The sequence below is a fragment of the Corvus brachyrhynchos genome, unplaced genomic scaffold (assembly GCF_000691975.1).
Source record: "Corvus brachyrhynchos isolate BGI_N302 unplaced genomic scaffold, ASM69197v1 scaffold71, whole genome shotgun sequence".
Lineage (NCBI taxonomy): Eukaryota > Metazoa > Chordata > Aves > Passeriformes > Corvidae > Corvus > Corvus brachyrhynchos.
Genome location: NW_008237609.1, coordinates 4,010,360 through 4,037,725, shown reverse-complemented (window position 1 = coordinate 4,037,725; position 27,366 = coordinate 4,010,360). Strand labels below are relative to the sequence as shown.

Genomic DNA, 27,366 nt, shown 5'->3' with positions numbered 1-27,366 from the left:
CTACTGATTGAGCAAACCAAATGGTTGTGAATGAACAGGCACTTATTAAATACATGTCTAGTGCCAAATCCAGATTTTGTGGAAACATCTGGGAAATATTAGTTCAGCTTAAATTGAATTAAGATGCAGTTCTCAGTGCTGCAGATATTTCCTTCCTTCCTTCCTTCCTTCCTTCCTTCCTTCCTTCCTTCCTTCCTTCCTTCCTTCCTTCCTTCCTTCCTTCCTTCCTTCCTTCCTTCCTTCCTTCCTTCCTTCCTTCCTTCCTTCCTTCCTTCCTTCCTTCCTTCCTTCCTTCCTTCCTTCCTTCCTTCCTTCCTTCCTTCCTTCCTTCCTTCCTTCCTTCCTTCCTTCCTTCCTTCCTTCCTTCCTTCCTTCCTTCCTTCCTTCCTTCCTTCCTTCCTTCCTTCCTTCCTTCCTTCCTTTCCTTCTCTTTCTTTCTCTTTCTCTTTCTCTTTCTCTTTCTCTTTCTCTCTCGTGCTTTATTTTTAATATCTTTCTTTCTTGGCTTTATTTTTCTCCCGTCTTTTTCTTTTAAAAACCATTTCAAAGTTGGCTAAGGTCTTAAGATTCTAAAATTACACAGAATTTGAGAAAATCTGGTAAGAAAATTTTCATCTGTGAGCAATTTAAACCAAATTTGTTTTAGTTCCTCCTGCACAGGTTGATAATAGGACAAAGTGTTGAAGGTTGGAACAGAATATAGTTCTCTTTCTGCAGCAACAGTCACATCTTTTATTTTCTGTCCACAATAGAAACATTTTCAAATGTATTCTGTTTAAAAAGGCACTTGTAATTTAAACTAGTTGGTGTTATTTGGGTTTTCAAATAATTTTTGTATTTCTGGTTTTAATATAGAACTCAGTGCACCTCTGCTTTAAAACTCAGCATGTTCAAAAATAAGTACTTTTACTGATCTGTATTTTTCAAGGCTGCTCAGCATTTTCTTTTTTTTTTTTCTTATGCTGCAACAAAAATTATTATGTAACTACTCAAATTTTCCTTATAGGAAAAAATTTACTGTATTCTGATATGAATTTATTCTACTCTCAAAAGAAAGACCGAAGTCTGATAAGTGCTGAATTTCCTATATGCTACCCCTGTACTTTTACAAAGACTCATGCAAGGATGCTTTTTCCACATGCCTAACAAAACATGGGCTAGATTCTGTCATCATTGTGCTGAGTAAGTTACACTTTTCCCAATTCAAATAACTCATTTTGAATAATTTCCTACTTACATAGGAATGGCAGAATATAGCCCTCAGGATTTATCATTTGCTGCATATTCCAGTCTTACACATATCTATATGAACCAAATGGACGATGGTATGCTTAGAAAAATAACTGGAAATTCAGAATGAAGCAAAGAAACAAACCAACCAACAATAACAGAAAGAAAGAGAAATTAACAGGAATAAAGTCCCTTAGGCAGCTGCCCAAGAACTAACACAACACAATCAGGAATTCAGAACATTTATTGCAAAAGCTGAATAACTAAATAATGTTGAACTGGCAAAGCAGTAACAAGGATAACTGGTTAGATATTTATTCTGTCAAAGTCATCAAACACCCCTCACAAACTGACATAAGTACTGCAATAAGCAATGCACCCCTAACCCATTTTTAAGCCTTTTATACTGTGGAGGAAAAAATAAAAGTGAACTGCTATATACAAAAGAATAAAGAAAAAACCAAAAAAGTTCTGGTTTTGGTAAAAATAAAATCACCTTCAGATTAGCTAAATTTGTTACTTTAGGACTGATGTTTTACTGTGGTATAAGTAACTTGCTTTCTTCTGTAAGGACTTTTTTTTTTTGCATGCTATTTATTTGTGTAAATCATCTTTCATGCCTTAACAAAAACCATCTAAAAATGTTTTGGATTTGGATTTGCTTTGCGTGCAACTTAGATCTTACTAACATTAGGAGTCACTCTGCTGGTTTGACTGAGGTGACATGATACTGGTACCTGCCAGGCATTGACCAACTATGATAACAAACAGTTAAACAGCAATAATTAGAGATTTAACCCTTTAGTTCCCCCAACTAGCCTACCAGGAGAATGCTCTGTTACATCATGAAGGCACAACACATTAAATATTCTGTGGCTATGGTCTAAAAACACTCATGTTACTACAACGTTATCGCAGATGAAGATCAACACAAATGCTGCTGTCTCAGCAATACGAACTGTCTTAGGTATAGACACACACCTGCCCAACTGGAAAAACATTATTATTGTATTTTGCTCCTGTAGAATTTCCTCCATTTGTTTCAGCTGGGATCAACATCAGCTACCACTCATAAAATGACAGACTACAGCTAATTTGATCAAGGATCCCAAAGAAATAGCTTTCTCCCTCACCCGCCACCACACATTTAAATATTCTTTTGTTTTGCAATTTCCCTGTTTTATGAAACATAATGGAAATTAAACAAAAAACTGCTAAGTTTTTAAGCCCTTACATGAGTCCTTTCATTTCTTAATATTAAATTTAAAAAAAAGAAAGAAAAAAAAAAAGAAGAAATTCTACCTGAATGCTGGCATCGTTTGCTACTACATAGAAAAAAAGGGTTTTTTCCCTTTCTACAAACAACCTTCCTTCCCACCCCATCACTCTTTTCACTTTTAATACAAGCGGCTTGAGTTTCTTGGAACATTGTGTGTCAGACAGACTACTAACACAGAAACACCATCACTGAAAATAAAAGCAAAACAAGAAAGCAAATGAAAGAAATTAAAAAGCAACTGTGAAACACAGAAATATGCTACAGTATCTTTTCAAGTGAACATTATAAGTACACAAAAATTGTAAGTAATAATTGTTGCTATTTACAAGTATTTGAACGCTGATTGACTCACAAGTGTCCACTAACATTGTTAATAGCACAATAGGTTTTATGTTTACAGCTTCAATTGTTTGCAATATGATCTCAAGTATAATGGTCCCAGCATAGATCAATGACAACAAAAGCACAATTTTCTAACTGGATATGCTTTTCAATCTTTGCAATCCATTGAGCTTTCGCACTCTCTCACTCTCCAAATGCATCTTCTGTTGTTCACAGCAGCAGTCCAGGGTCAAAAAACAAAGAAACAAAAAAGGATATTTTCAAACTGGAGAGATCTCTGCAGATTTTACTCATGTCTGTTTAACAAAACCACACAACTAGTAGAAACACTCTTTCATGTTGCAGGACATCATACCTTCCACGGTGCTAACATAAAGATATGTATATCTCTGCTAGGTGAAGCATAGTTCTAGAGGTCTACCCAGTACATAAAGCTCTGACACACACATAGTATTAGCAAGTCTAAGTAGGCTAAAGTCATTGGTCCAAAGTAACCATTTCTTATAGCTGGTGCTCCTTTGGACTCTCCACAGCTCCTGGGGCCTGTTTGTAAGACTTCAAGTTGGCCAGAGGAATGTCAGTCATGTGGTTGCCAGTGTTGAAATGGCCCTCACTGGAACCATACTGCTTTCGATCACTGAACTGGTTTCTGTTGCTATCTTCTTTCCAGGTCCTGGTCAATGTGTGTCCATTAACTAGTTTGTCCTTCTTAACCCATTCTTTCTGAGGTGCAAAGGTGGAGAGAGGAGACTTTGGCTGTTGGTATGGGCCCAAGCTAGGAGGCATCCAACAGTTGTCTGAGTGACCCAAAACCAGGCATTCTTGAGTACACATCTCTGTAGCTTCAGCTAATCCTCGTGGACCAAGAGGCCCATCTGTAGAAAAAAAAAAGAGAAAGAAAAAAGGAGGAGAAAGGGGAGAAAAAAAAAGAACATAATATTAGATTGCGATATTTTGCATTAAAATTATACAAGACCTTAAGAGAAAATTAACGATGATCCTACAACCAAATATTGTGCATACATTTTCATTCTGTTAGAGAGTAGTTGCTTTGTAGGGCATATACTCCCTGTATATGCTACCTACCTAGTTTCCAGAAATGGAAAAACAGTTCAATTATCTCTATGCTATTGGTCTTGGATCCTACTATGAATAAAATTAATTCCTTTTTTTTTAATTCACACCAAGCAAACAGAGCTAGGTAAGTGAAAATGTCTGAGGAAGTAAACCTACCCTTGTAGACTCCGCATGTGAATTAATGCTTATAAGGACCTATCGTTTGGATGTATTCTCTTCTGCTTTCAACTCACTTTACTGCTGCAGAACCTTGGTGAACTAACAGCCTACTGCAAACTGAGAAATATCTGTACTATCCAGAAACAGATTTGCCCAAAGGAATGCTCTGTATGCAGGATTATTCTAGTCTACTGTTTTACAAACACGGATTAGTGCATAGTTCTAGGTATCTACCCAGTGGATGTATACTCCAATGCATACTCTCAACAAGTAAGAGATAAGTTAAATATTGTTTGATTTAATATGAAACCAGGAAACAGTTCAAAACATCACATCAGGAAAGAGAATAAAATCTGTAACTCTTCTAACCATTAAACACATCTCAGATGCTATACAATCATAAAAGTCAAGGGGAGGAAAAAAAAGGCTTATGTAAATCTTGCACTTCATACAGAACTGTTCTCATAATTCTTTGTAAGCTAGAAATACAAGAACACAGAAGACAGAAATTGAGATTGCTGAAGTACTATACATATTAAATATCTACATAATTTTTCACACACTACTGAGGACACAGGTGGCCAGATACAGGCCTCTTGCTATCAAGCAGACAGGTCACCCATGCCTTCAGCAACACTAAATTCTTCGCAGTCTTACTGCATTTTTAAATTACTTAATTTGCAATCTGCTAAGGCTGGATGTATGAGGAAGGGCAAGCCAGGGAAAAGGCCTAGAAATCACTTTGTGTGTTTTTGCTAGCTATTTCTCAATATCTGGGATATGCTTTGCCAGAATTCGTTGCTGTGTTGTAATTTTGAGCAAGCATTTTGAGATGCCTTTTCTTGACTTCAGAGTAGATCAACGGACTAGTACTGAAAACATCTGAAGAGTTAAGGAGACGTATTTCCTTGATTAAACAGCCCAGTGACAGGAAGGAAATTATAGATTTATTTTTGAGGAAGAACATTAGCAAGTAGGCATGAATAGCAAAGCTACTAATCAGACGAAAAATGTCAGTGGTGTATCAGAAAAAAAAAGTGTATCTTAATAATAATCTAGTTGAGACTCAAAATGATAAGTGAAGACACTCTAACAAAGATTTCTGTGTTAAAATGCCAAAGAATATGTTGTTCTCTTGTACTCCATACATATACAATAATTACCCTTACTAAAATCATTTTCTGAGCACTGAAATTAAGTCAATTAATTTTGTGGAAACCCCTATTCATTTCCCACTGCTTTTAAAGACAGATATAAAAAATACCATCAGGCATGTTTCTACATGTTACATTAGTAATTAGCTAATCTTCTTATCTCTGAGCAACAACTCTTTTTGAGTATCTAGAGAATATACAGTACTCTGTTGATGTGATAGAAAATAAGAAGCTACAATAAAATATAATAAGCTATAATAAAATTGCTACTGCATTCCCCATATGAGAAAGTGCCCTATTGCTGAAAACTAGAGCATGAAAAATGTATAAAATCAATGCTACTTTCCATTTAGATCAATACAAGGTGAAATAATTAAACCAGAACCATGAAGAAAAAAGAAAAAAGTAATTGTAAAGTAGGAGCTTAGCAGAGATTTCAATGAGAACCATGAACCACAATTCTAAAATGAGACCCATCATAATTCCCTGAAAGAGAGGTGGGGTTTTTTTGCATGAAAGTCTTCTTTGAATCCACTATTATGAAGTTCTAACCAAACTGAGGCAGGTACTTAGAGAGAAATAAACCCAAACAGAAACAATTATAAGAAAGTACTCACAGTACATTGTTAACTTTTCAAAAACTTATTCTACAGGTTTAAAGCTGATTTTTAAAAATTTTTTTTGGCTGTCAACTAAAGTTCGATTTTAATTAGTTTCTTCCCATTTCAGACGAATACAGTGAGAAGTGGCAGAGCTATTTTCAACCTGTCTGCTCTCCCAGTACAGTACTGTTTTAATTGACCAAGAAAGAAAGAAAGGTTTTTCAGAGATTAAAACTTTCAAAACAGAAAGAAAACATTTTTGACCCAGAATGACACATTTCAAGAAAGTGCATGCACTATGTGCTTCCAATCTACAGTGGAATAAAAGGCTAACAGAAGAGCCTTCAGTACAATAGTTCTGAAGGGGAGAAGTTACTTCTTCTGTTTAGTTAAATAAATTTAAAGAGATTAGACTATCATTTCAATTTAAAATTTACATGAGCAATAAGCTGGTTTTACTTAAGAATAAATATGCATGTGGCCCTATAAGCTACGTAAAACTCTTTGGAAGATTTACTTCATGTGTTTTACTTTCTTTAGTAACAGTGCTAGGCAGCTAATGCTGTTCAACTCGGAATGAATTTTAAGCTTCCTTTGCTTTAGCCAGCTCTAAGCTGATAGACTTCCTGGAGAGTTCTGGGAGATATCTGCTGCTACTGCGAGCAGCAGACAGGAATGGGGTAACAATGCTGAGATTATTTCCTGTTCAAGAACTGCTCCTTGGGTTTTTTTCTGGTTAACAAAATACCACCGTCCAACTTAGACTTCAAAAATAAATTATTGTGTGCAAGTCCTCTACCAGTCGCCCTTCCCTGTGCAGAGATATCAGTCAAAGGCAAGACCATGCAGTCTTTATGGAGCCAATTACAGTTTGGGTATGGATGTTGGTCACACCAAGTGACAGCTGTAGACAGAGCGAGATATTCTTCTTTTAGGAGAGGACTGGGAATCTCAGGGAACACCTGAAAGACACTTCTTTTAGCTGTGTAACTGTTCGAATAGCTGTGAGGCATGTTACAGTCTGCACACATCTCTACATGTGCCTGTGTGTAAAAATGTCCAGAACTGAGAAGAGGTTCAGACTCCTACTCAAATGTGTACACATATTTTCCAGTACTCTGTTTCATGCTTTCAATCTGCAAAATACAGGGAATATTTACTTGCCTTGCTAAAATATTGTGAGGTTTAAATTTACAAAATGCCTTGCAAGACTTTATCTAATGTATAACTAACCATTATTATTTTAATAACTTTTGGTTTGAGCCACCACAAGAGAAAAAGAATTCTAAAAAGTGGTATTTTTAGAAGTGTAGATTGTTAGGATAATGTATTTTACTCTTGAGCTACTACAGGGAATGGTCATGCTTACTGACTGAGGAAAAAGGCAGCTTCACTCATAACGTGTGTGGCGCCTGCCACAGCTATCTCCAGTTAAGGCCCTTAGATACAACCATCATTGTTTGGTAAATATTATTGCTAATAATGGTGGTGATCATGATTTAGGCAGTTCTACAAATGTCCTACTGTGAGACACAGAAAAAAGATGAAAGGGAAAAAACAGGATCTCACCTACAAGAAAAAAAAAAGAAGAAGACAGTCTTTTGGCAATTAGGTTTTCCAGTTTCTGTTTTATTATGTTCTCAATCATAAAAAGTTTCTTCTTTTCTTAGACTCTTTAGTATTCAGGTTGCTATTTAGTAACATAAAGTGTAACGATCATGAGAATATGATAGGAGAGAGATCTTCTGGGGATAGCATGACTGAAGAGTTGGCTGCTATATATTGAGAAAGCATAATGTTGCCTTAATGGTAATTATCTTTCTCCTCCGCCACTGCTGAACAATAGTTTTCACCCAATTTTCTAAAGTTGTTTCATTACCACATACAATGACACCACTTAAAAACCTGTTCCTGCTGCTTTAATTTTATAATTGCATTAATTTGTTTCCTTTCTCTTCACAAAAATGCCACTGCAATTTCTATATCAAGCTTTTCCATACTGAAGTACTTTATTGATATGTGGGGGATTTTTTTTTCAAGTATTTGTTCTCTGAACAATCCATAATCCGTGAGGCTGGTTATCAGTCTTGGCTGCTTGAATATATAATGACACAAGTGCTGATAAAACTGTACAAGCCATCTGTCTCTGGAGTTAAATGTTTTGAAAGCAAACACAAAAGTGCATAACAAACACTCCCTTAAATTGTCTTTGTAAATATTTATATCGGATCTTACCCAAAAATGGTTTTTTGTTGTTATTTTATTCTGTTAATAGCTGTCAAGCAGATGCATGGCTTGCATACTCAAAAGCAGACAGGTGTAAGAAGGAAAATAATGTATGCCACTCAAGAGCTGGTCATACCCTAATGCTGGAATGTCTGTGTGGTCTTTTATCTCTTTTTTAAGGTACCCAGAAGCTAAACAGCTATTTCATTGATTAACTTACTGCTGCAATTAGCAACTAGGTTTTGGTGTGATGACCAGCTGCTTTTCAACCTGCTTCTTTAAAACTCTCTTACTTACAGCCAGAAAATTCATTCTTCAGTTTTGAAAGAGCTGAGGCCACAAGATAAGTTCCACTCAGTGAGACTTTTTGGTCTCAAACAACATGAATAGGTACCCTTTGCCTGAGGGTGCTAACATTAAGTACAGTGGATTTGAGCATGGCCACAGTTCTGTTTCAGACAATTATATTTACTTAACTTTTCATATTGTATCTTAAAAGGGAAAAGAAAACAACAGCAACATTTTCAGCTCTACTTATCCTCAAATACAGAAAGCTTTTTTAAGCTTCCATGGACTACTTTATTAAATGACCTTTTCTGAGACCACATGTTTTTACAGACTTCCCCACATATATTGGAACTGAAATGATATTATTTAATTTCATAGAGGTTTTCCAATTATTCATCTATTAAATATAAAAACTGGAAAATAGTTTATATTGAAGAAGATTCTTTTGACTTTTTTTTTCTCTTAAGTATCAGACAAATAAATGGGGAAGAATGTTCATTATTTCTAGTCTGTTAAAAAAAATAACAGCTACAAAGCCACACACATACTGTGTTGGATGTGCTTCCTTTGTATTATTAACAGCAACAGTCAGGGACTACTAAAATTATATATTTTAGTAACTTATTCCATGTTCATTCTACCTGCAGTCAATTCATATTCCATCCTCATATTACTTTGTCCAAAGGTCCCTGGTTTCCTACCATCACTGCTGCCAGTTTTGGTAGACTTATCACTACCACCTTGTAACCTGCTGCTTCTCTCGTGCCTTCCTGGTGTTCCATCCTCTGTACTCAGGTACAGATCAAGAAACCCCTGCTACTTTCTCTTCCCTGTCTTGGCCCAGACTTCTCTTTCATCAAGGCTGAAATAAATAATATGGTAAGGTTAGCTGACATCTGCATTACTTAGGAGAGATAAGATGCGAAAATCCTTAATTAGCATGATGACAAGAGGAACAGGAAGCAGGGCAAGTAAAGGTGTGTGGGAGGGACTGCCCGGGATACAGAAAAGCAGGAACAAAAGTGTTTTCTGAAAAGGTGGGAAAACCTGGCTCAACAAGATTTTCTACACTATTCTGTGAAGTATTTAAGTGATCCAGATGGATTCCATATCATGTACATTACTTTGTACAAAAATTCTGCGTGATTTTAATTCCATGGGCAGCTAAATTTTGAAGGCAACATTATTCAAATACTTGAAATTTTGTTTCTACACAGTTGTCTGATGACTGAGGTTGCTTCATATCCATATATTTTCAGAGATAAGAAAGTAAACAAAGAAGAAGTTAAAGTATTTTGCATTTCTTGTCTCAAGTTCCTTTCCCCTACAGCTGCTCTACTGTAAAAGCTATAATGAAAGGGAATATTACCTAGTTTCTTAGTTTGTTACATTTTTTTTTTCTGGTACATTTCCCAGAAATCCAATACCATTATGAGTTACAAGGTACACCTCCATCAGTAATGGCTCTGCTATAAGGACGCTATTTTTATTTGACCTAACTTTCTGTTCCTATTTCCAATTACTTTTTCTGCATGACATACATGCATGTAAACCTCTCAGCATTTCCATGTATACATGGTCAGGAAGTGGACACACAAGTCCTGTGTCTTCTAAGCCTGTAACATACTAGGAGTCAAGTTTACTTAGTGCTGCCTAGTCTTTAAGAACAAATAGACGTACTAACCAACGTGAAGCTTGTGACCATTCTAAAGGCAAGTTGCAACAATCTGAAATCACAAGGGCATGGTCCTTGCAACAAGGGTGTGGGAAGATGCCACAGGAGATGTTACAAAGCACCATGGTCTGGAGTGGTGCTGAGCTACAACTGAGCAGCTCAAACCTGAATGATTCGGTGCTCTTCACTGGTCATAAAAATCCAGCTCTTAAATTACTTATAATGGATTGCATATTGCCTGTATTCAGATCTTTATGCCACTACTTATTTTTATTTTTTTAAATTAACGGGGTAAAACTTTAAAATTTATAGTTAAAAAAAAAAGTAGGCTCACTACATAATCTAGTGGTTCTTTCTGGTCTTAAAAATCTATGTATCAGCAGCCATTAACATAAAGCTGCATTTTGTATACACTTTCACTGACAAATGTAGCCAATTCTAGCATACCCTTTAGAAATACTGAAGATACAAAATAATATCTGGGATTGTTATTCTGACTTAATACATTCTGTCATTAAAAACAAACAAGTAAATAAACAAACAAACAAAGACACACAAATGACTGCAATTTGTATTCTTAGCTGAAGTGTCACATTGTGGATGCAGACAGTCACCTTGCAGGAAGAGCAGGAGAAAAGAAAAGCAAACAGGATTTGGCAAAAAAACCCGTTTGTTAACAAATAAATAAAGATTAAAAGATTTACACATCTCTCATACAGATTTCATTCTTTGGGCACAGATGAAAAGTCAACATTTGCAAATGGAGATAGTCCAAATTCAACAATACATGGGCAGCCAGAACAGCGGATTCTCTCCCTGAGAGGATATTGTTATTTAGACAGACTTTATGCCACACAAAGAGCAGACAGCATATCTTTATAAATTTGCAACCATCTTCAGCACGGCATGGAACTCATCCATCTTTTTGTCTGCTCAAGCTACTCCTCTGAAGAATGCTATCTTGTCCAATTTTACTTCCTCAAAATTGGCAGTTTTTTCCTGCCATACATTTAATTTTAGCAGGACAATCTAATGCATAAAAACTCCTCAGAGGATTCAAATGAACCCTTTAAATTTGATTGGATCACTTAATGAGACCAGTGTTCAAATATTTGGAGTAATATTATTTTCAGCATTAATCTTTTTCATTACATAGTTCTTCATTTTGCTGCATAAAAAAAGTCTTTGTTCCCAAAAGGTGATGATGGGTGGTGATAATAAAATATTCATAAAGCACCCCACGGTCACAATCATTTACTATCTTTTTTCTCTCACACCTAAATATTTATGATACTTGATCAAAATATTTTGTTGAATTGATTTACAGGCAACATGCTGAGACAGCACCACTTTTGACATGGTCACATTTTCTCATCTATTAGTATGCCTCAAACATGAACCTGCTGTCAGTCAAAAACAAGTCTCTATTTGGAAGACCCACTCAACTGTTTAACATAAAATCAGATTTTGGTTAGTAATTTCTACAAATTCTCTTTGAGAAAAGGTAGGCTTCAATGTGAAAAAAGGTAGTCAAAATGAGAAGAATTAGCAGAATGTTGTGAACCTGAGCTGAACAATATTTATTTCTACACCTCACAGTATTGTATAATTTTTGTGCAGTTGTTATATGCCTGACCATTAACTCATTTACAGCAGAAAAAATAAACCCATTCAGGCTGAATTTCATTAGATTTTTCATTGTATTTTAAAATGTCTAAAATAATTGGTTTTCCTGATAATTTTCTAACTTACAGCAAAAGCCTGATCTTCTGACTTCTGATAAATACATATCCTGGCTCCCTGGAGCACAGGTAGGGTAACTTGGGATATATTCAAGTCAAGGATATTGACTTTATCAAGCAATAACTGAATAAAGGCAAAACTCATCATCATCATCTACATATCTATGAGGAACTGTGTTGTAAATATATATATGTGATCTTTTTTATTCGTATATCTATATCTATATATCTATATCTATATCTATATCTATCCTTTATTTTTACTTTTATACATATTTTATATATATTTTTTTTCATGTAATTCCTCTACCTTAATTTAAGAACAGGATGGAAATAATAGAGTTGTGAACATTGAAGTGAACGTAATCGCTCCCTTAATTGCTTTCCTCAAGCAGGGTATGGAGTCATCCTAACCTTCTGTTATCAACAGACAGAAACATTTCCACAAAATGATTCAGTTCTCTCAAGACAGGACTCACTTTCTGGAGGTGTGAGTTTCTGTCCTTTGATAAATAAGGAATCCATGCATGGCAACTACATCCAGCTCTAAGTATTTATAATGGATGGGATGAGTCCACAACTTTGCTGCCATTCCAGAAGACAGACTAATTCACTCTGATATCTTGAAAATGCATTTGGATTGAGTTTTTCCACTATACACAAGATGGTTCCAGTGGCCAGGAATAAACCAGCAGAAAACTACAATATCCAAAATACCCACATGAGGATGCATCTCATGCATATTCAGGATGGTGATTCTGGGAAGCCTAGAAGAGACTTACTAGAGGGAGCCTGCTATAGTCAAGTTATCTTTCAGAAAATTAGTACTTCAAAATTATTCCTGATCTCAGGTGTAACACCCTGAAAATCTGCTATTTATAAGAGATAGAAGACTGTAATTTTTGAGGTTTGCTGAAGTCTTGCAAGTAGAACAGATCATACAATTAAAAGTCTGCAAAACATAGAACTGAGAAAAAGTCAAAATTATTATGTTTATAGGTCAGATTTAGAAGTGTATCTGTGTAAGTTATTTATTTACTGCATCACAAATATATTTGAACTTTAAAGTAGGGAAAAAAAATTATATTCAAACAGAGATGCATACTGTTTTTCTTACTGTACTTTTCTCCAGGATATTCTCAACCTATATATAGGGTTAATGAAAAACAAACCTTCTATTAAATTTTAGTAGTTTTGTTGTTGTCTGTTAATCCTCTTTGATGGGTCATTCAGTAATTCTCCCCAAATATTTCCAGTTCTTTTGTAATGCCCAAATGTTGCCCATTTTTATGTAATCTTGAAATATCACTATTACTACTATTTAGCCCTTAGCTTAATATATCCTTGATCATTTAAGAACAAAGGTTTGTTTGTTCTATCACAAGAACTTTTATTTTACAAGAGAAACTGTTTTCCAATGGAATTTTACTTTTTCCTTAAAATGACACTACATGTTTTAAAGTTGCATAAAACTGTTATTTCAAACAAGTTATAGAAATAGTAGTAGGCTGAGTGTCCAAAAGAACGTGATGAAAAAGACTAGAGAACTACAGTCTCCAAAACATAACCTTACTTCTCTTATTATCCACTGCAGAAACATGTAAAAAGAAAACCAGGATAGCATCACAGCAGGAGTTACCATCTGTAATCACGAATAGTAGCATTCTTCATTAAAACTAAGTTTTTATGGAAAAGCTATCTTACTTTAAGTGCACAACCTCACTGTCATACAACCTTTCCAGACTTCCAGGAATATGGTTACAAATTTCAGTATATTTCTGCTTTCCTGTAAGTTTTACTTTTTCTCAAATCAACAAACCACAGTTTTATGAGGTATTCCTGACTGGCCTTGTCAGTGTCTTTCTCTCCAAAAGCAGCAACTCTGGACCTTAATCTTGGGGAAAAATGGTACCAAGTTATTTACTTTGGGACCTTCAAAAGTATATATGACATAAAGCTGACACCGGGAACAGTCAGCATAGCTTCATTTCAAATTCTATCACTTAGATGTATTTTTAAAAATTCAATCTTATTTTCTAAGTATTATCTTCCTAGCACTAGATTAACATCTGGAGCAGAAAGTGTCAAACTAAACATTCTTCCCATGACTTTTGAATAAAAGAAAAGAGAGGAAAAAAGTAATCTCCCCCTTCAAGGAACTCAAGGGGGGGAAAAAAAGGCAATATCAAAAAGCTACAAATGTTATATTCCAGACAGCTGCTCATCTAAGAAGAATATGAAAATGCACATAAATGCTATGGTGTTAAAAACACAGTGTTAATTAAGAAAGATAATTAAGACTATTTTTTGCATAAAAGTATACAATTCATTCTGTAATTAGGTTAATTACAACTATGTGAACAAACATTAAGTTGAAATACATCTTTTTAAGGAATACCTATTTCTAAAGTATGCTTCTTGCCACTTTTGTGTTTTTTCTATTTTCCTTCAGTACAAATCAGACCAAAATCAGATTTAGGTTAAACCAAATTTGTTGCAAATTTGTGGCAGACGCCTTATGCATACTATTATGTAAATAAGTAGTTTAACTGACTTGAAAAGACCTTTTGGAGTACATTCACTTAGCAGAATTTGGACCTAAATCTGGGTACTCGTTCTCGTAACTTAAGCTGCATGACTCTAAATAATTGAAGTATGTGACAGAAAAAAGTGCTTAAATTATTAGGTGCCTAGTAAGCTTTTATTATATTGTAATTGATTATATTGTTGATTTTGTCTTCTATTCTACACAAAAATGTATCCTTGATAAGTATCACAGGACACAGATGTCAGAGATGTCATTAAACCAATCCAGAGACAAAAGAACCATTTCCTAATTCTGCTTGTATAACAGCATCTCATTTAGCTAATTTTGTAAAACTCAGATCAGTGCCAGTTGAGTTGTCAGAACTGCAGGCATACTACGCAGAGAATATTAGAAAGTGCTTTCTTTCATTATGTTAAGCTACACCCATGCTACAATTCCTTCTTTTTCTTTAAAAACTATGTTCATTTACATCATTTTTCAGAAGAGATATCCATAAGTCTCTTAATGAGCTTATATAGTTTAAAGTAAAACTCCCATTAAGCAAATGTTCCTGAGTCAAAACACATTTTATTAAACCATGTTCAAAATTTAATCTGTGCTGCATTTAGTTGTTACATTCAGTGTACTGAAAATTAATATGGAAGCAACATCTGTATTCACCAAATAGTTTTGGTTACTCGCACAATCCTATTCTGATACTTAGCAAGAGCTATACTTTCAGGCTTCCAAATATCACCTGGAAGACTGAAGAAAAAATTGTCTTTGTTGTTCTAAAGAGGAAATCAAATAATGCTTCACACGAATAATGAATCCACATTTCATGGAGGAAACTTTCTTTTTTGATAACTTTGTCTTCCACCTATTTAATGAAAAATCTCAGCAAATCAAGTCTTCCAAACATCTTACACCTTTTTTTTTTTCCTGTATTGTATTTATGCACGCAAGAATAGCTTGAAAGTAGGCCACTCTAAGTTGCATCCAAATCAAAGTATAAAGTAAAAGGATTGTCTGAAATTAGTGCACAAAGTGCACATACAGTAAGTCTAAACTAACACATTTAAAGGAATATCCTGGATGTCTCCAGGTGCCTGCACTTTTTTAAGCAAGAAAATATTATTAGATATTTTTTGTTTTAATAGATTAAAATGGATTAAGCAAGATGCTCAAAGAAGAATTGTTACTATGAACACAGATCATGAACATTTACACATGCAACAAGCTCTTCACATTCTCCTTTATGTCTGTACACAGTCTGGTTTCTTAAGTAGCAAAAAAATTGTGGGAAATTTGGTTCATATATAAAGCAAATTTTGGGAAGGAACATGCCAAGAAAAACTGTTGGTTTGATTTCCTCAAACCATTGGGGTTTTATAATACCCAAAGACAAATCTGAAGGTTTGCTTACATCCATAGAATTCATTTCATTGTTATAAAATGTGTCTAGAAATATATATTTCTTGTCCAGTCACATAAGAATTCGACAATTTCTATAGCATGAGAGTTGAGAATACTTGGTAGTACACTCTTTTTTCTTGGTTCCAGTTTGAGATGTAAAGGTTATATTTTCCACAGGGTAATAATAAATAAAGAAAAAAAATTTAGAAATACATGCATGATATAATCTTGGACTCATATTTAATGATGTATGATATAGGCTTATCAGTTTCAAGCTTCTGAAAATAACGGGCAGCATGAACAGGTTTGTGTTTATTGAACTTGTAGAAATGAAAACTTACGAAGCAGATAAACAACCTGAGAGAAATAATATGTTTTTTTCTTGTATTATAAAGAAAGAGACAAACAAAAAAGGTGATTTACCAAAATAGGGAAAGCAGTCACTGGACTTAGCTCACTTAACATTTCCATTCACCTCCGTGAGAGGAATGGCGCTGCAGATGTTAATTACCGTTTATAGAATGCCTTGTCAAAACATCTAAGAATTATTGTTCTGTTAATGACTTTGTCCTGTGCTTGGGTTCAATGGCTGATTTGAGACCAAGAACACTGAAAAGGATCACTGACACTTGGTTAGGACACCCTGTCTTTCCATGCAAACACCAGCAAGTAATGCATGGCTTTGTGCCAACAATTTAGCTTTAGAAGAGAAACTGTTAAAAAACTGTAGTCATGAGGGAATTAACAGTTAATTTTAAGATGATTATTACCCTTGTATCAAGTGAGTTATTTAATGGTGACTTCAGAGGCAGCAAGTTATTTAAAAGCAATGCCAAATGCTTAAAATCATGATGAACTGAGATAGTAGACTACTTTACTGGTAAGACAAAGTGATGTTTTTCAGGCCAATTTATTTGCAGAGACAACAGAGACAGGAAGCTCTTTCTCCACACACTCACTGGTCACATACCTCCTGCCCTTTGAAATAGGCTGGAGTTTTGCTACTGTCTTCATTGGGTGTAAAATTTGGCCTTTCGTCACTATAGAACACAAAATGAATTTTACAGGTAAGCCTGATTTAGGAAGGCATGCCCTAAAGGAAACAGACCAAATCTGTTGTGATCTGAAAAGTCATTCCTTTAGCATTTAGCTTCCCTACATACCATAACAATTCTCCCTTCACAAGTTCTCCAGCTCAGGACTCTTTTTTCCAAGCTGCCCCTATATAGTTCTGCTTATTCTTTCAATTCACTTCTCATCAGTATTCCTGTATTTTTCTCCAAAAAAATATTCCTCTCACCACCTTCTCAGCTGCCTGTATGACAAATCCTTCTCCTATAAATTTAATCACTAAATTTAGATACAAGATTTCACTAAAAATGAGCAATGTGGCATCTTTTTGTAATTCATTTAGGTATAAAACTTAAGGTTATTAAACACAGAATGCTAAGTAAGGTAGGAATCATTCCAGCCTAGGGTTCAGTTCTAGAGAAATTCATATGGACGTGCTCAAGAGGCATCTGGATGTGACACTTGGGGATGTGGTTTAGGAGGGACTATTTATGGTGGGGCCAGATAGATGGGTGGACTAGATGATCTTGAAAGTTTCTTCCAACCTTGATGATCCTGTGATCTGAACTGACTATGAGAAAATTTCTTATATATTTTCTGCTTAAAGGATTGAGGTGATGTAGTTCTACAGAGAAGAAAAGCATAGGGCAGAAATCAAATTTTAGATGTTTACAAAGTATGTACCCACAAGGCAACCACAGATATATGTATTTTCTAATTTCTCCCTTTGATTAGCAGACATCCTGTCAGTCTTTTCAGTTGGTCTAGTCAATAAAATATGGTAAATCACCAAACCTAATGTTCAGAAATGAATCTGAACAGCTCTTTAGGTTATACTGCTTTGACTAAATCTCCCTTGAACAAAACGAGAAGTTATGGCACCAATTATGTACACGCCTTCACTGCAGATAGCTAGATTTAGCATCTGAATCTGGAGCTACGTCTTACTCTTGTCTTTGCCATAACACTTCATCACTTTGATCTTTTAATGTGTGTGCACAGATCAGGAAACCTTTCCTTACACAGTTAATTATTTCTTCAAAACTAATTGCTGTATCAAACAACTGACTTTTTTACTTGCAAAATTAATCCTTTTGAGCTCTGTCACTTGTGAGTGGATTCCATCTGGATGGAGCCCATATTCTACCAAGGCTTTCAGACCAGTCTCAAAGCACATGCTGAGGAGTTTCGGGAGAATTTTTCTAGAGAAAATAATTTTCTTTTTTTTTTTTCCCTGCATTGTGACACAAAAAAATAGAATGGAATTTCATTTCTGAATTTCACTTTCACAGATATCTCTCACCATAGCAGTATGGATTTTTGAAGTATTAAGGGACCAAAGCTGTAGCTGTAGGAAAGTGGGCCAGGCCAACAAAACTGAAAAAGAAACAACTGAAACTTCCATTAATGCTAATAGCCTTTTTGAGTGGAAGGTGAAAGGACAAATCCTTCACAAGTTTAAAAAGATTGATTACATGGCAACTTGTGTTTGATCCCCCATTCAGGCATTAAGTGATAGCAGTATTCCTGACTATAATGGAAAATTTTGTTCCCTGCTGTGGGGAGAAAAATAGCACTGAAAGCAGAAAACACCTGGCAGACACCTTGAATATGGAACTTTTTATAAAGCACTGCATTTTTTTTCTTTGTTAATTAATCTATTTCACAGTCTCAGGTAATCACTTTGCAACTTCTCAGTAGTCTGACTTTCAAAGGAACTTTATGCTCTATCAGTTTCTATACCTGTGTTGTCAAAGAACATGGAAATGACATAAACTTCTCGGTAAATTGGCCAATGCTGTGTTGCACATCCCTTTCCTAGAAGGCAGTAACACTAAAAACATTATTTTTTCTAAAGGTTGTTTGTTGAGAATGTATTCTCTGTGTCTCTACTTAGTTTTCTAAGTAAACCTTCAGAGTCCTACTACTTTACAGCTAAAAGATGGAGTTAGAAATATCCCTTTGTTGACAGGGCCGATTAAAGAATTGCACAAATGCCCACCTCAGCATGGGCTGCAGCAGTCACAACACCAACTAGAAGCAGTTGCTTGATCTCATGTTAACTCTGCTGCATATCACCTAAGGCTCCTTGTCCATGCTTTGTGTACCTTGGTTTGGTACCTGCTGTTTACTGAGGAGGCATTTACTACAGACAAATGGGCAAAATTAATCAGAGAGAAAATCCACATTCAACACCAACCCATTTCATAAATAAATGAAGTACAAGATGAGTGCTACCTGACTGGGGTGTGATAAATGTATACCCAGACTTGGAGGGGAGCAAAGCAGGCACAAGTTGCCCCAAATCTATAAGAATTTATCTGAAGGAATAAAACAGAACTAAAAGGGAAGTATAACACCATGACAACTGATAAACGGGAAGGTCTGACACATATATTTTAAGAATGGTAGACAATGTGAGATTACCATGTTAAATTACTTCATTTTTAGAAGCAAAGGAAATTGAGTAAATCTCATCTCTCTGGACTTCAGTAAAGCATGTGATAAAGTGGCATATAGTAAATTATCTTAGTTTAGCAAGAATATAGACTAATAGAACCTGTAGGTTGATTCAATAAGTGAAGAGATGGAGCTTGAGAGAGAGGTCCCACACAATTCAATACTAGAACTAATCCTGAATAATATTTTTAGTAATGACCTTGATATAGACAAAGGTTATATAGGCAAATGGCTGATGTAATGTGCTTCTGACATAAAAATGTAAAGTACTTTCAGTGAAGACCAAGGTATCAGAAGAATTAAAGAAAAAAAAAAGAGAGGAGTCTTTCTTGTTAGAGAAGACTAGGAGATTTTAACCTTTTTCATTTAGAAGAATAAAACCAGACAGAGAAAAAGGTGAAAACCATTGATAAACAAATAGAGACATCAAATGACTTTGTAAATTAAGATATAGTGTTGTCATGAGAATAAATCTGATGACACTGTGTATGATAAAGAGACTATGGGACTACATCCCTAAATTTAGATTCTTATATTAGCAGATGTTCCACAATAAAACCAGCAGACTTTATTGTGTTTATTAGTGGATGATTAAAATCTTGTATTTAATTGCTTAATGTCTGACCACAGTCAAGGCAGCTGATGTACAATAGAAGCCCGTGCAGCAATACAGTATTAAGACACTATAGTCACAATGTACTGTTTCTAATACAAGATAGATAAAAGGATTTATAATTCCTTATAAAGAGAATTTGCAGCATTAAGGATAAGAATTCTTAGCAAGAAGGTGGGATTTTTCACTATGAATGCTTCCGAAAAATCTCATCTAGTAAAAGAAGGTACTAGAAGAAGGAATGATCTGATGAAATACTGGCATTTCTAATTGAAGAATACCTTTCAGCTAATCAACCGAATTCTTTAAACAGGCTCTTTCACAACATGATTAATCTGAACTCCTCTAGGTTTTACTTTACGATGAGATGAATTGTGCCCTGAAAGCATCTGCTTCTCCCTGCCGGACTACTAAATTACCCAAAGTGCCGAGATCAGGTGCATACATGGCATCCTCAGCTTCTACAGCTGGAGCAACACAAGACAGATCTTTCAAGATATCTCCCAAATCAAAGACAATGTGTGTGACCTTAGCTGTGTCATTTAGTTCCTCTGTGCCTTTATGCTCACCAATAAAATGAAGATAATAGAATTTCCGTACCTTAGAAGGCAACACAACAAATCGTGGATTACACAGCTCTCTAATACCATGGCAATGGATGCCCTGTAAGTACTTAAGGCCTATTCTGGACTGTTAAATGAGGAAGCCAAGAAGAACAAAGAGTAAAATTTGCAAACTAATTTATTTTCAGAGAGGCCCATTTGATATCTCCCTGAAGCAAAGCACCACTGAAAGATGGGATTCCTGTAAAGCATCCTGTTAATCATAACAGTAAGAGTGATGTTTTTGAACGAGGTGGTATCTCTCCCTCCTGAATAAGAGAATTCACACTGGATATGTTTTTCTCTTTTGTCACAAGCTGTTCCATTTGTCTCATGACTTAGATAAACAACTGCTGCATCAATTGCTGCATTCAAAAGAATCCTTTCTATTTATTGCCCACTGACACATGATACATCCTTTTAAAATGTCTATGTCCTATTTTAAGACAGGTACCAGGGAAATGTTTGCCAGCATTCAAATATTTATTGAAACATTCATTCCAACACATTTCTAGAGTAACAATGGGACTTACGCCAAGATACATTTGAGTCTCATATATGCAAAGGGTGGTTGTAATCTTGTTTACACCAATACCAGTTGACTTCACCTAAATTATTCCTAATTTACCCTAGGATTGCTGTCAGAATCACCCTTACATTTCAGCCAAAGCTTACAAATCTCCAGCAGGAAAGTGTCTTTCTATTATAAGGATAAACTGGCATTCATCCAGAATTCCCTGGAAGAAAGGTTTTTTTAACCACATTGATTTAGAGAAACATAGAGGCCTTATTTATTTAAAATCAAGGATATGAATATTTTAACAGCAGCAGCAGCAGCCGTAAAGAGAAGGCAAGCATTCAAGGTTGCTTCAAAAAAAACCCAAAAAAAAACCAACAAAAAAAAAAACAAACAAAAAAACCCAACAAAAACAACTCCTGGTAGGTTGTTTCGAGCTAATGGCTGATGATAGAATTTGGAGTGTGCAGAGAAAGAGGTACAAAGAAGTACTTGTCAATAATAAGAACAACAGCCCTATATTTACAATCCAATGTTTAAAGCCGAAATAGACATTCTTTTCTCTGTTTGATCTCAGGAAAAGCTATCTGCAGCTCACAGGCCCGAATTTGAGTCTTCTTATGTCAGTCAAAAGAAGTACTGAGATAACTGTGCTAAGGATGACAGACTAGTAACCCTCTAGCAAGCCAGACCTGTGGGGGGGATGTCATGTTTTCTGCATCTGGGCTGAAAGCACTCTTCCTACTTAGAAATGCTCTCTTTTGTTCTCCCATAGTGCCTGAAATTCATTCTCAGGAGAGATGAAAAGTTGAAATTCATCTCATAGAAAAAAAGTGTCATCAATATCCATAGGAACAAAGAATCACAAAACAAATGTAAATCCTTTACTCTTTTTATTTCCTCTCAAGGCAGAACTGCTCACAGACATCAGAAACCAAATTCCCAGCTATATCAGTTGTTACAGCAGCACTAAAGTCAGAGGGTGTCACCCCCAGTATCTGTCCCTGTAAGGGAGACATAAGAATAAGCCAATACTATTCAATATCAGCCATGTATAAAACAATGAAATTAGGTAAGTTTACTTGTAAATACAAATTTGCAACAAACATTATTGCTAACCAGACTAATGTTAGGACAAGAAACAAAAAATTATGTCTTCTTGCCCTATTGTATTTTAATTGAAAAAAAAATCTTTCTTTAAAGGATTTGCACAGCATTTTACTTATTATAATCAATTTCAACTCTAAATAACTCAATTCATATTATTCAAACCATATCCTGAGAGATCAAAACCAGAGCTCCTAATCTTAAAAGCTAGTAACATTACCAATTGAAAGGTACTACTTTAGTTCAGTTTGGCAATCCTCTTTTCTAAAACCAAAACTTCCATAGAGCAACTGTATTGCTAAAACAGTGCAATGGCAAGCTTTCACAGTTTAATTTTCAGTAAGCAATCTAAGAGACTGTCCCAGTAATAGCTTTCATTTACAACTGCAAAGATCATTCAAATCTGAATTGTCAAGAACCTAATAACATACAATTTCTAGTTTTAAAATAATGCCTATGCTATTTGTAACTTTACATGGGGCTAAGGATCTTCTGCTCTACTCCATTAACCCCATAAGCTTTCATTTCGTGCTTCCTCTTGGAAATTCTCCCATTACACAGAACAATTGTAAAACCCACTTTCTTGTCCTGAAGTTCCCCTTCTGACCTCATCTATCGACCACAAACATATAATATGAGCAAATAATAGACACGAAGTCCACTCGCAGCCCAACATCTGTCAGAAGAGGAGCTATGCAGGCACAGTGGTGCTGACATGGTAATTTGCACCATAAACATGTGGCCCTGACACCAGAATCCTGCACATAATCTCCCTTCAGAGTTTTCTCTACCACAGACTGGTTTGGGCAAAGAGGGAACTACAATTCCTCTCTTGATGGTGGATTTCCATATGGTTTTATGCTTCTGATTATGTATGTTTTATGTATATTGCTTCTGATTAAGTGCAAAAGATGAACAGATGTCTTGAAGACTAAAAGATTTTTGTCTCTGAAAGACTTCTGAACTGTCATTGCATAAGACAGTTACAACTTCCCTTGTAGTGTTAATCACTTTACTACTTGAGGTACTTGTGCTAGGAGACAACAAAAAGCATTGATGACTTTGTTAATTATTTCCCCTCTCAAGCATCCTATTCTTGGGTCACTGAGAAAGCAGCAAGGGGAAAAGTGACTTCTGCCCCATCTACACAGTAGCGATATTATTGAAATAAGAAGTGATACAAGCTTTTAGTGACTAGCTTACAGCAGAGCAAAGTAAACGGACTATAAGACAAAAGACACAAGAGCCCTCACACACAATCCTTAGAAGTTCTGGAAAAGCTACTCTGTGAACATAGTTAAAGAGCATATGAGACAAAAGCAATGAAAGTGTCTTTCAGCTCTAATAATGGGGATCTTGTTTCTTAGGCATAGCCACACAGTAAGCCTATCAGAGCTCTCTCTGTATTTGCTCATCATTCCCAAACCCCAGACATACAAACTCTGTCAGTTGGATCCTCTGAGAGGCAAGTCATTCCTTTTTTTTGTCTTTGTAATCAAAAGGATTTGCTTTGCTTTTACTTTTTCTAAAGTTTTATAATATTTACACAACAGAAGGACAGACTTTAAAATATTTACTGTCCTTAATAATTCCTTTGCCAGTTTTTACAGAATATTTACTTAGAATTTGATCCTGATTGACAGATAATTTACTGACTTGATCACCTTCAAAACTCTGGACAAATCAATAGAATAAAAAAACAACAGATGAACAAAATCCCCATACATCTTTAAATGCTCTCCCAGTCTACCAACATCTATTACTTGGTTGTTTTTTTTAATTTCAAAATGTAGGAATAACTGAAATCTTCTAGTCCCAATGAAATAAATAAAATAGAGAGCCTGATGTATTACTAAATTACCTTTACTTATGATTTTACCTTTGTCAACATGAGGAAGCATTTAACATGCAGTCACCTATTGCATTAAATATACCAGGAGACTGTAATCCTTATTTTTACCAACAGGCTCTATTTCTGGATAACTAATATTTCAACTAGAAATATTGTATGACCTTTGCTTCATCAAAAGTCTGGGTTTGATTATGGGTGTTCTTAGGACAATCCAAATGCATGAAGAGAAACACTATCTGGAAATATAACTGCAAGGAATAAAAAAAAAAAAAAAAAGTTTAATTAGGCTAATTTCCAGACCATAGTCACAGATAAACTTTTGGGAGATGAAAAATGCACATTATTATTTTCAAATACCAAAGATTCAAGGCACTCCAGCCCACTCTTCAGAGTATACATTTTTTGTGTGATCAATAAAAAAAAAATCTCATAGCTAAATGTGCAAAAATATGCCAAATGTGTCACTCGAATCATTCATTAACAGTAAGCTGATTAACACAACATATTTTATTTCAGAGAAAAATTCAAAGCCTGTTATGGCAAAACAATTTAGGCTTACAGGATTTTATTGAGCCCTGTTATGCTTGACCATGTTAATGTAGCCGTTTTTATTTCAAAAGCACTGGGGAGGGAAGCATGAAATCATTATTAATTATATAAATATTAAGGCCACACAACTGGCTCTATTACTGTTTGCAAATGGTAGCATCTGCAAATTCAGCCTGTAATAAACACTAATGCATCCAGAGACGAGAGTGCTGACACATGAATGGGATGCTTTGTCAGACATGCATAAAAATGTAGATGAACTGCAGGGAAAGAACACCAAAGAATTCAAAGGGTTTCTTGATTGCCTTCTTTAAAATGCCAAGAATTTAAGCTGCCCTTTCTTATCTTCCTCTACATGCATGTGACACTTTAGGAGGCCTTTCTTATTGTACTATAATTCAGTAATTGTTGCAGCTCTGTGCACCATGCCTTCCTTCCAAAGGGCAGCATGAGATATATAATTCTGGTAATGAACAGCTGCATAATTTAAGGGTCGAACTAGTGGAGCACTGTTCCTTTTTTTTGTTTTCTTAGCAGTTGCCTAGGTATTCCAAGCCTATTTAGGAATACAATCCTTTGTCTGCCTTATTTTTCATAGATGATATATGTTTAGACTTGGTAATGTTCCAGAAAACAGATTTTATCAACTGAAGTTGCAGAGCAAGCTTTCCTCTCATTTTGCTTCAAAGGGCAGCAGTACAGAACTAGAATGAGGTAATTTTTTTATCCAGCCATGAACATCCCCTGTTCTAACATGCAGACTTTTTCAAACCCTGAGTGATCCCCTTTCTAAAGCATGATAGACTAAAGCACAGAGCTATCAAAGGCATTTCCACACAACATTTCTCTCACCAAGGCTAATCTCCCAAATGTTAAAAAGGTCCAGGCAGCTAGGCCCTACAAGATGAAGGCTGCATGCTGATTAATCAGCTGCTTTTTTATTCTGTTCTGGCAAGTGTTCCCTATCTGTAAATAAAAGGTTTACCCTGGATTTCCTGTAAACTAAGGAACATAAGGCATCTTTGGATCAGACTCATAAAGCAACAAAGCCTTCTGCTGTCACAGCCACAGGGGTAGTTTGTTTGTTCTATTGCAAATATCCTTTCAGGTGTCCTGGGGAGAATGAGCTAACCTAACACAAGCATCTTTCCAACATAAGAAAATTACATGGCAACCACAAAGTCGCTGCATCATTAATTATGTTCTTTGGCTTCCTGCAGCACTTTAATTGTTGCTTGCTTGAGGAGACCTGTCTGCAATTTGTGTCATTGCAGAAGTTCAGGTTGGTTCATGATGTGTAGCTCAGTGTAATGCAAGTGCCTCAAAGAAACTCTGTCATATTAAAGAAAATACATTTATTTATGTCTCAGAGTGCTGGCTTTCTATTCAGATGGTAAATAGGTAGTGTGAAAGAGATGTGACAGACCCAAGAAGACTAGAAATTGTCTGCAAACTGGCAGCCACTGTGGTTCACTGACAACCCAAATTACTTTCAGCCAGTTTGGCACATCTCCATTTGTCACACTTAAAAGCTTGAGCCAAAGTTATCCAATTAATACAGAGCACATTATTTCTCCCTCCTCTAAGCTGAAACAGAAATACAAATGTTTAAGATTCACAGCGTGCATTGTGCCACCTATACATCACAAAGGGATGTAAAACAGTTATAAGTGAAACACACATAACTTAACTCCCATCACACCCCCTTGGCCGTCATTCACCTCAGGTTGTCTTCTATGCTGTGCATACCACCTCTGTACTATTTATTCCAAACAATGATTTCTCATGTAGGGTGAATCCCTTCTGCTGTAAATCATGCAAAGAGCGAGAACAAATAGTTTGTGAATATAACAAGTATCAGGGAATAAGCTTTTGAAATATCTGTCTAGGCCAAGAAAGGGAAATGGTTCCCTCCCCCAACAAGATTTTGAAGGCAAGGTGAAGGCTGCTTATTTTGAAAGTACAAGAACCTTCATGCATCAGTATCAGTTTTTGACATTATTATATGCCCATCCATCACTGCACAGCAATAACCACTGTATCTTGTGCTATGACCCAATGCCAGTTTATATATGATTTTATTAGAATTACTGGTAGTGTAGTCATGAGGGTCAGGTTTATACAGCTCTCGTATGGATGGAATTTTTCATTGAACCACAGGATTTCCTTGGAGAATTTCCACTGTCCCTAAGTGTACAGAAGCCCTCTTTTATCCAGATGAGCTTTTGGTGTTCAAAGAAGAGAAAAAATTCAACACCTTCAAATACTATAAATGCTAGTCAAAAAGACCTGTGAGGTGCTTCTTTAGATTCTCTAAGGCCAATTTAGATATTTAAAATAGACAAAAGGAAGGCTACACCCCTGGCAATCTATAATCAAAAGGTATGAAATACTTGTACTTTTCAAAGTAACTGATGATACAGATCTTTTGAAGAAGCAAGAAAGAAATCATAGGGGTTAAATAATGAACAAAGAATGAGAATGGCTCCCTACTCTCTGCTATTTGAAGAAAGCTGCAGCTGGCCCCTTCTTTGCTTATCCCCCTTGAAGCATCCATGAAAAACTGATTTAGAAAAAATATTCTGAGATTTTTATCTAAGTTACTGCCTATTCCTAGTCAAAAGCTGATATTGAACTTAAATTGGTAAGAGCTAACATTATTTCAAGTTTAGTGGAGTAAATCATATCAGAATCCTTGCCTTTAATTGCCAATTAACATATTTTACCAGCATTCTTCCTGCTTAATGCCATGGTATTTTTAACTGCAAACTCCAGTAATAAATATAGCAAATTAAGTGTTTGCTAGGGAAGATATTTCAGACCAAATTTTAAAACTAATCACTGGAATATATTCAGTTTTTCAGATATTTTCCTGCTG

General features: G+C 35.5%; 1 protein-coding gene across 6 annotated transcripts in view; it reads right to left on the bottom strand.

Annotated features, from left to right (window-relative positions):
* Positions 1 to 944: 944 nt before the first annotated feature.
* Positions 945 to 27,366, bottom strand: part of PCDH9 (protocadherin 9) — a 681,278-nt gene continuing 654,856 nt past the window's right edge. For 5 of the 6 annotated variants that reach the window (XM_017731623.1, XM_017731625.1, XM_008631643.2 and 2 more), the window contains one exon: positions 945 to 3,726. In XM_017731623.1, coding sequence (XP_017587112.1) covers positions 3,353 to 3,726 — 374 coding nt within the window. In that variant the 3' untranslated portion in view covers positions 945 to 3,352. The remainder of the gene's footprint in view (positions 3,727 to 27,366) is intronic. The other variant, XM_017731628.1, reaches the window with a different exon arrangement.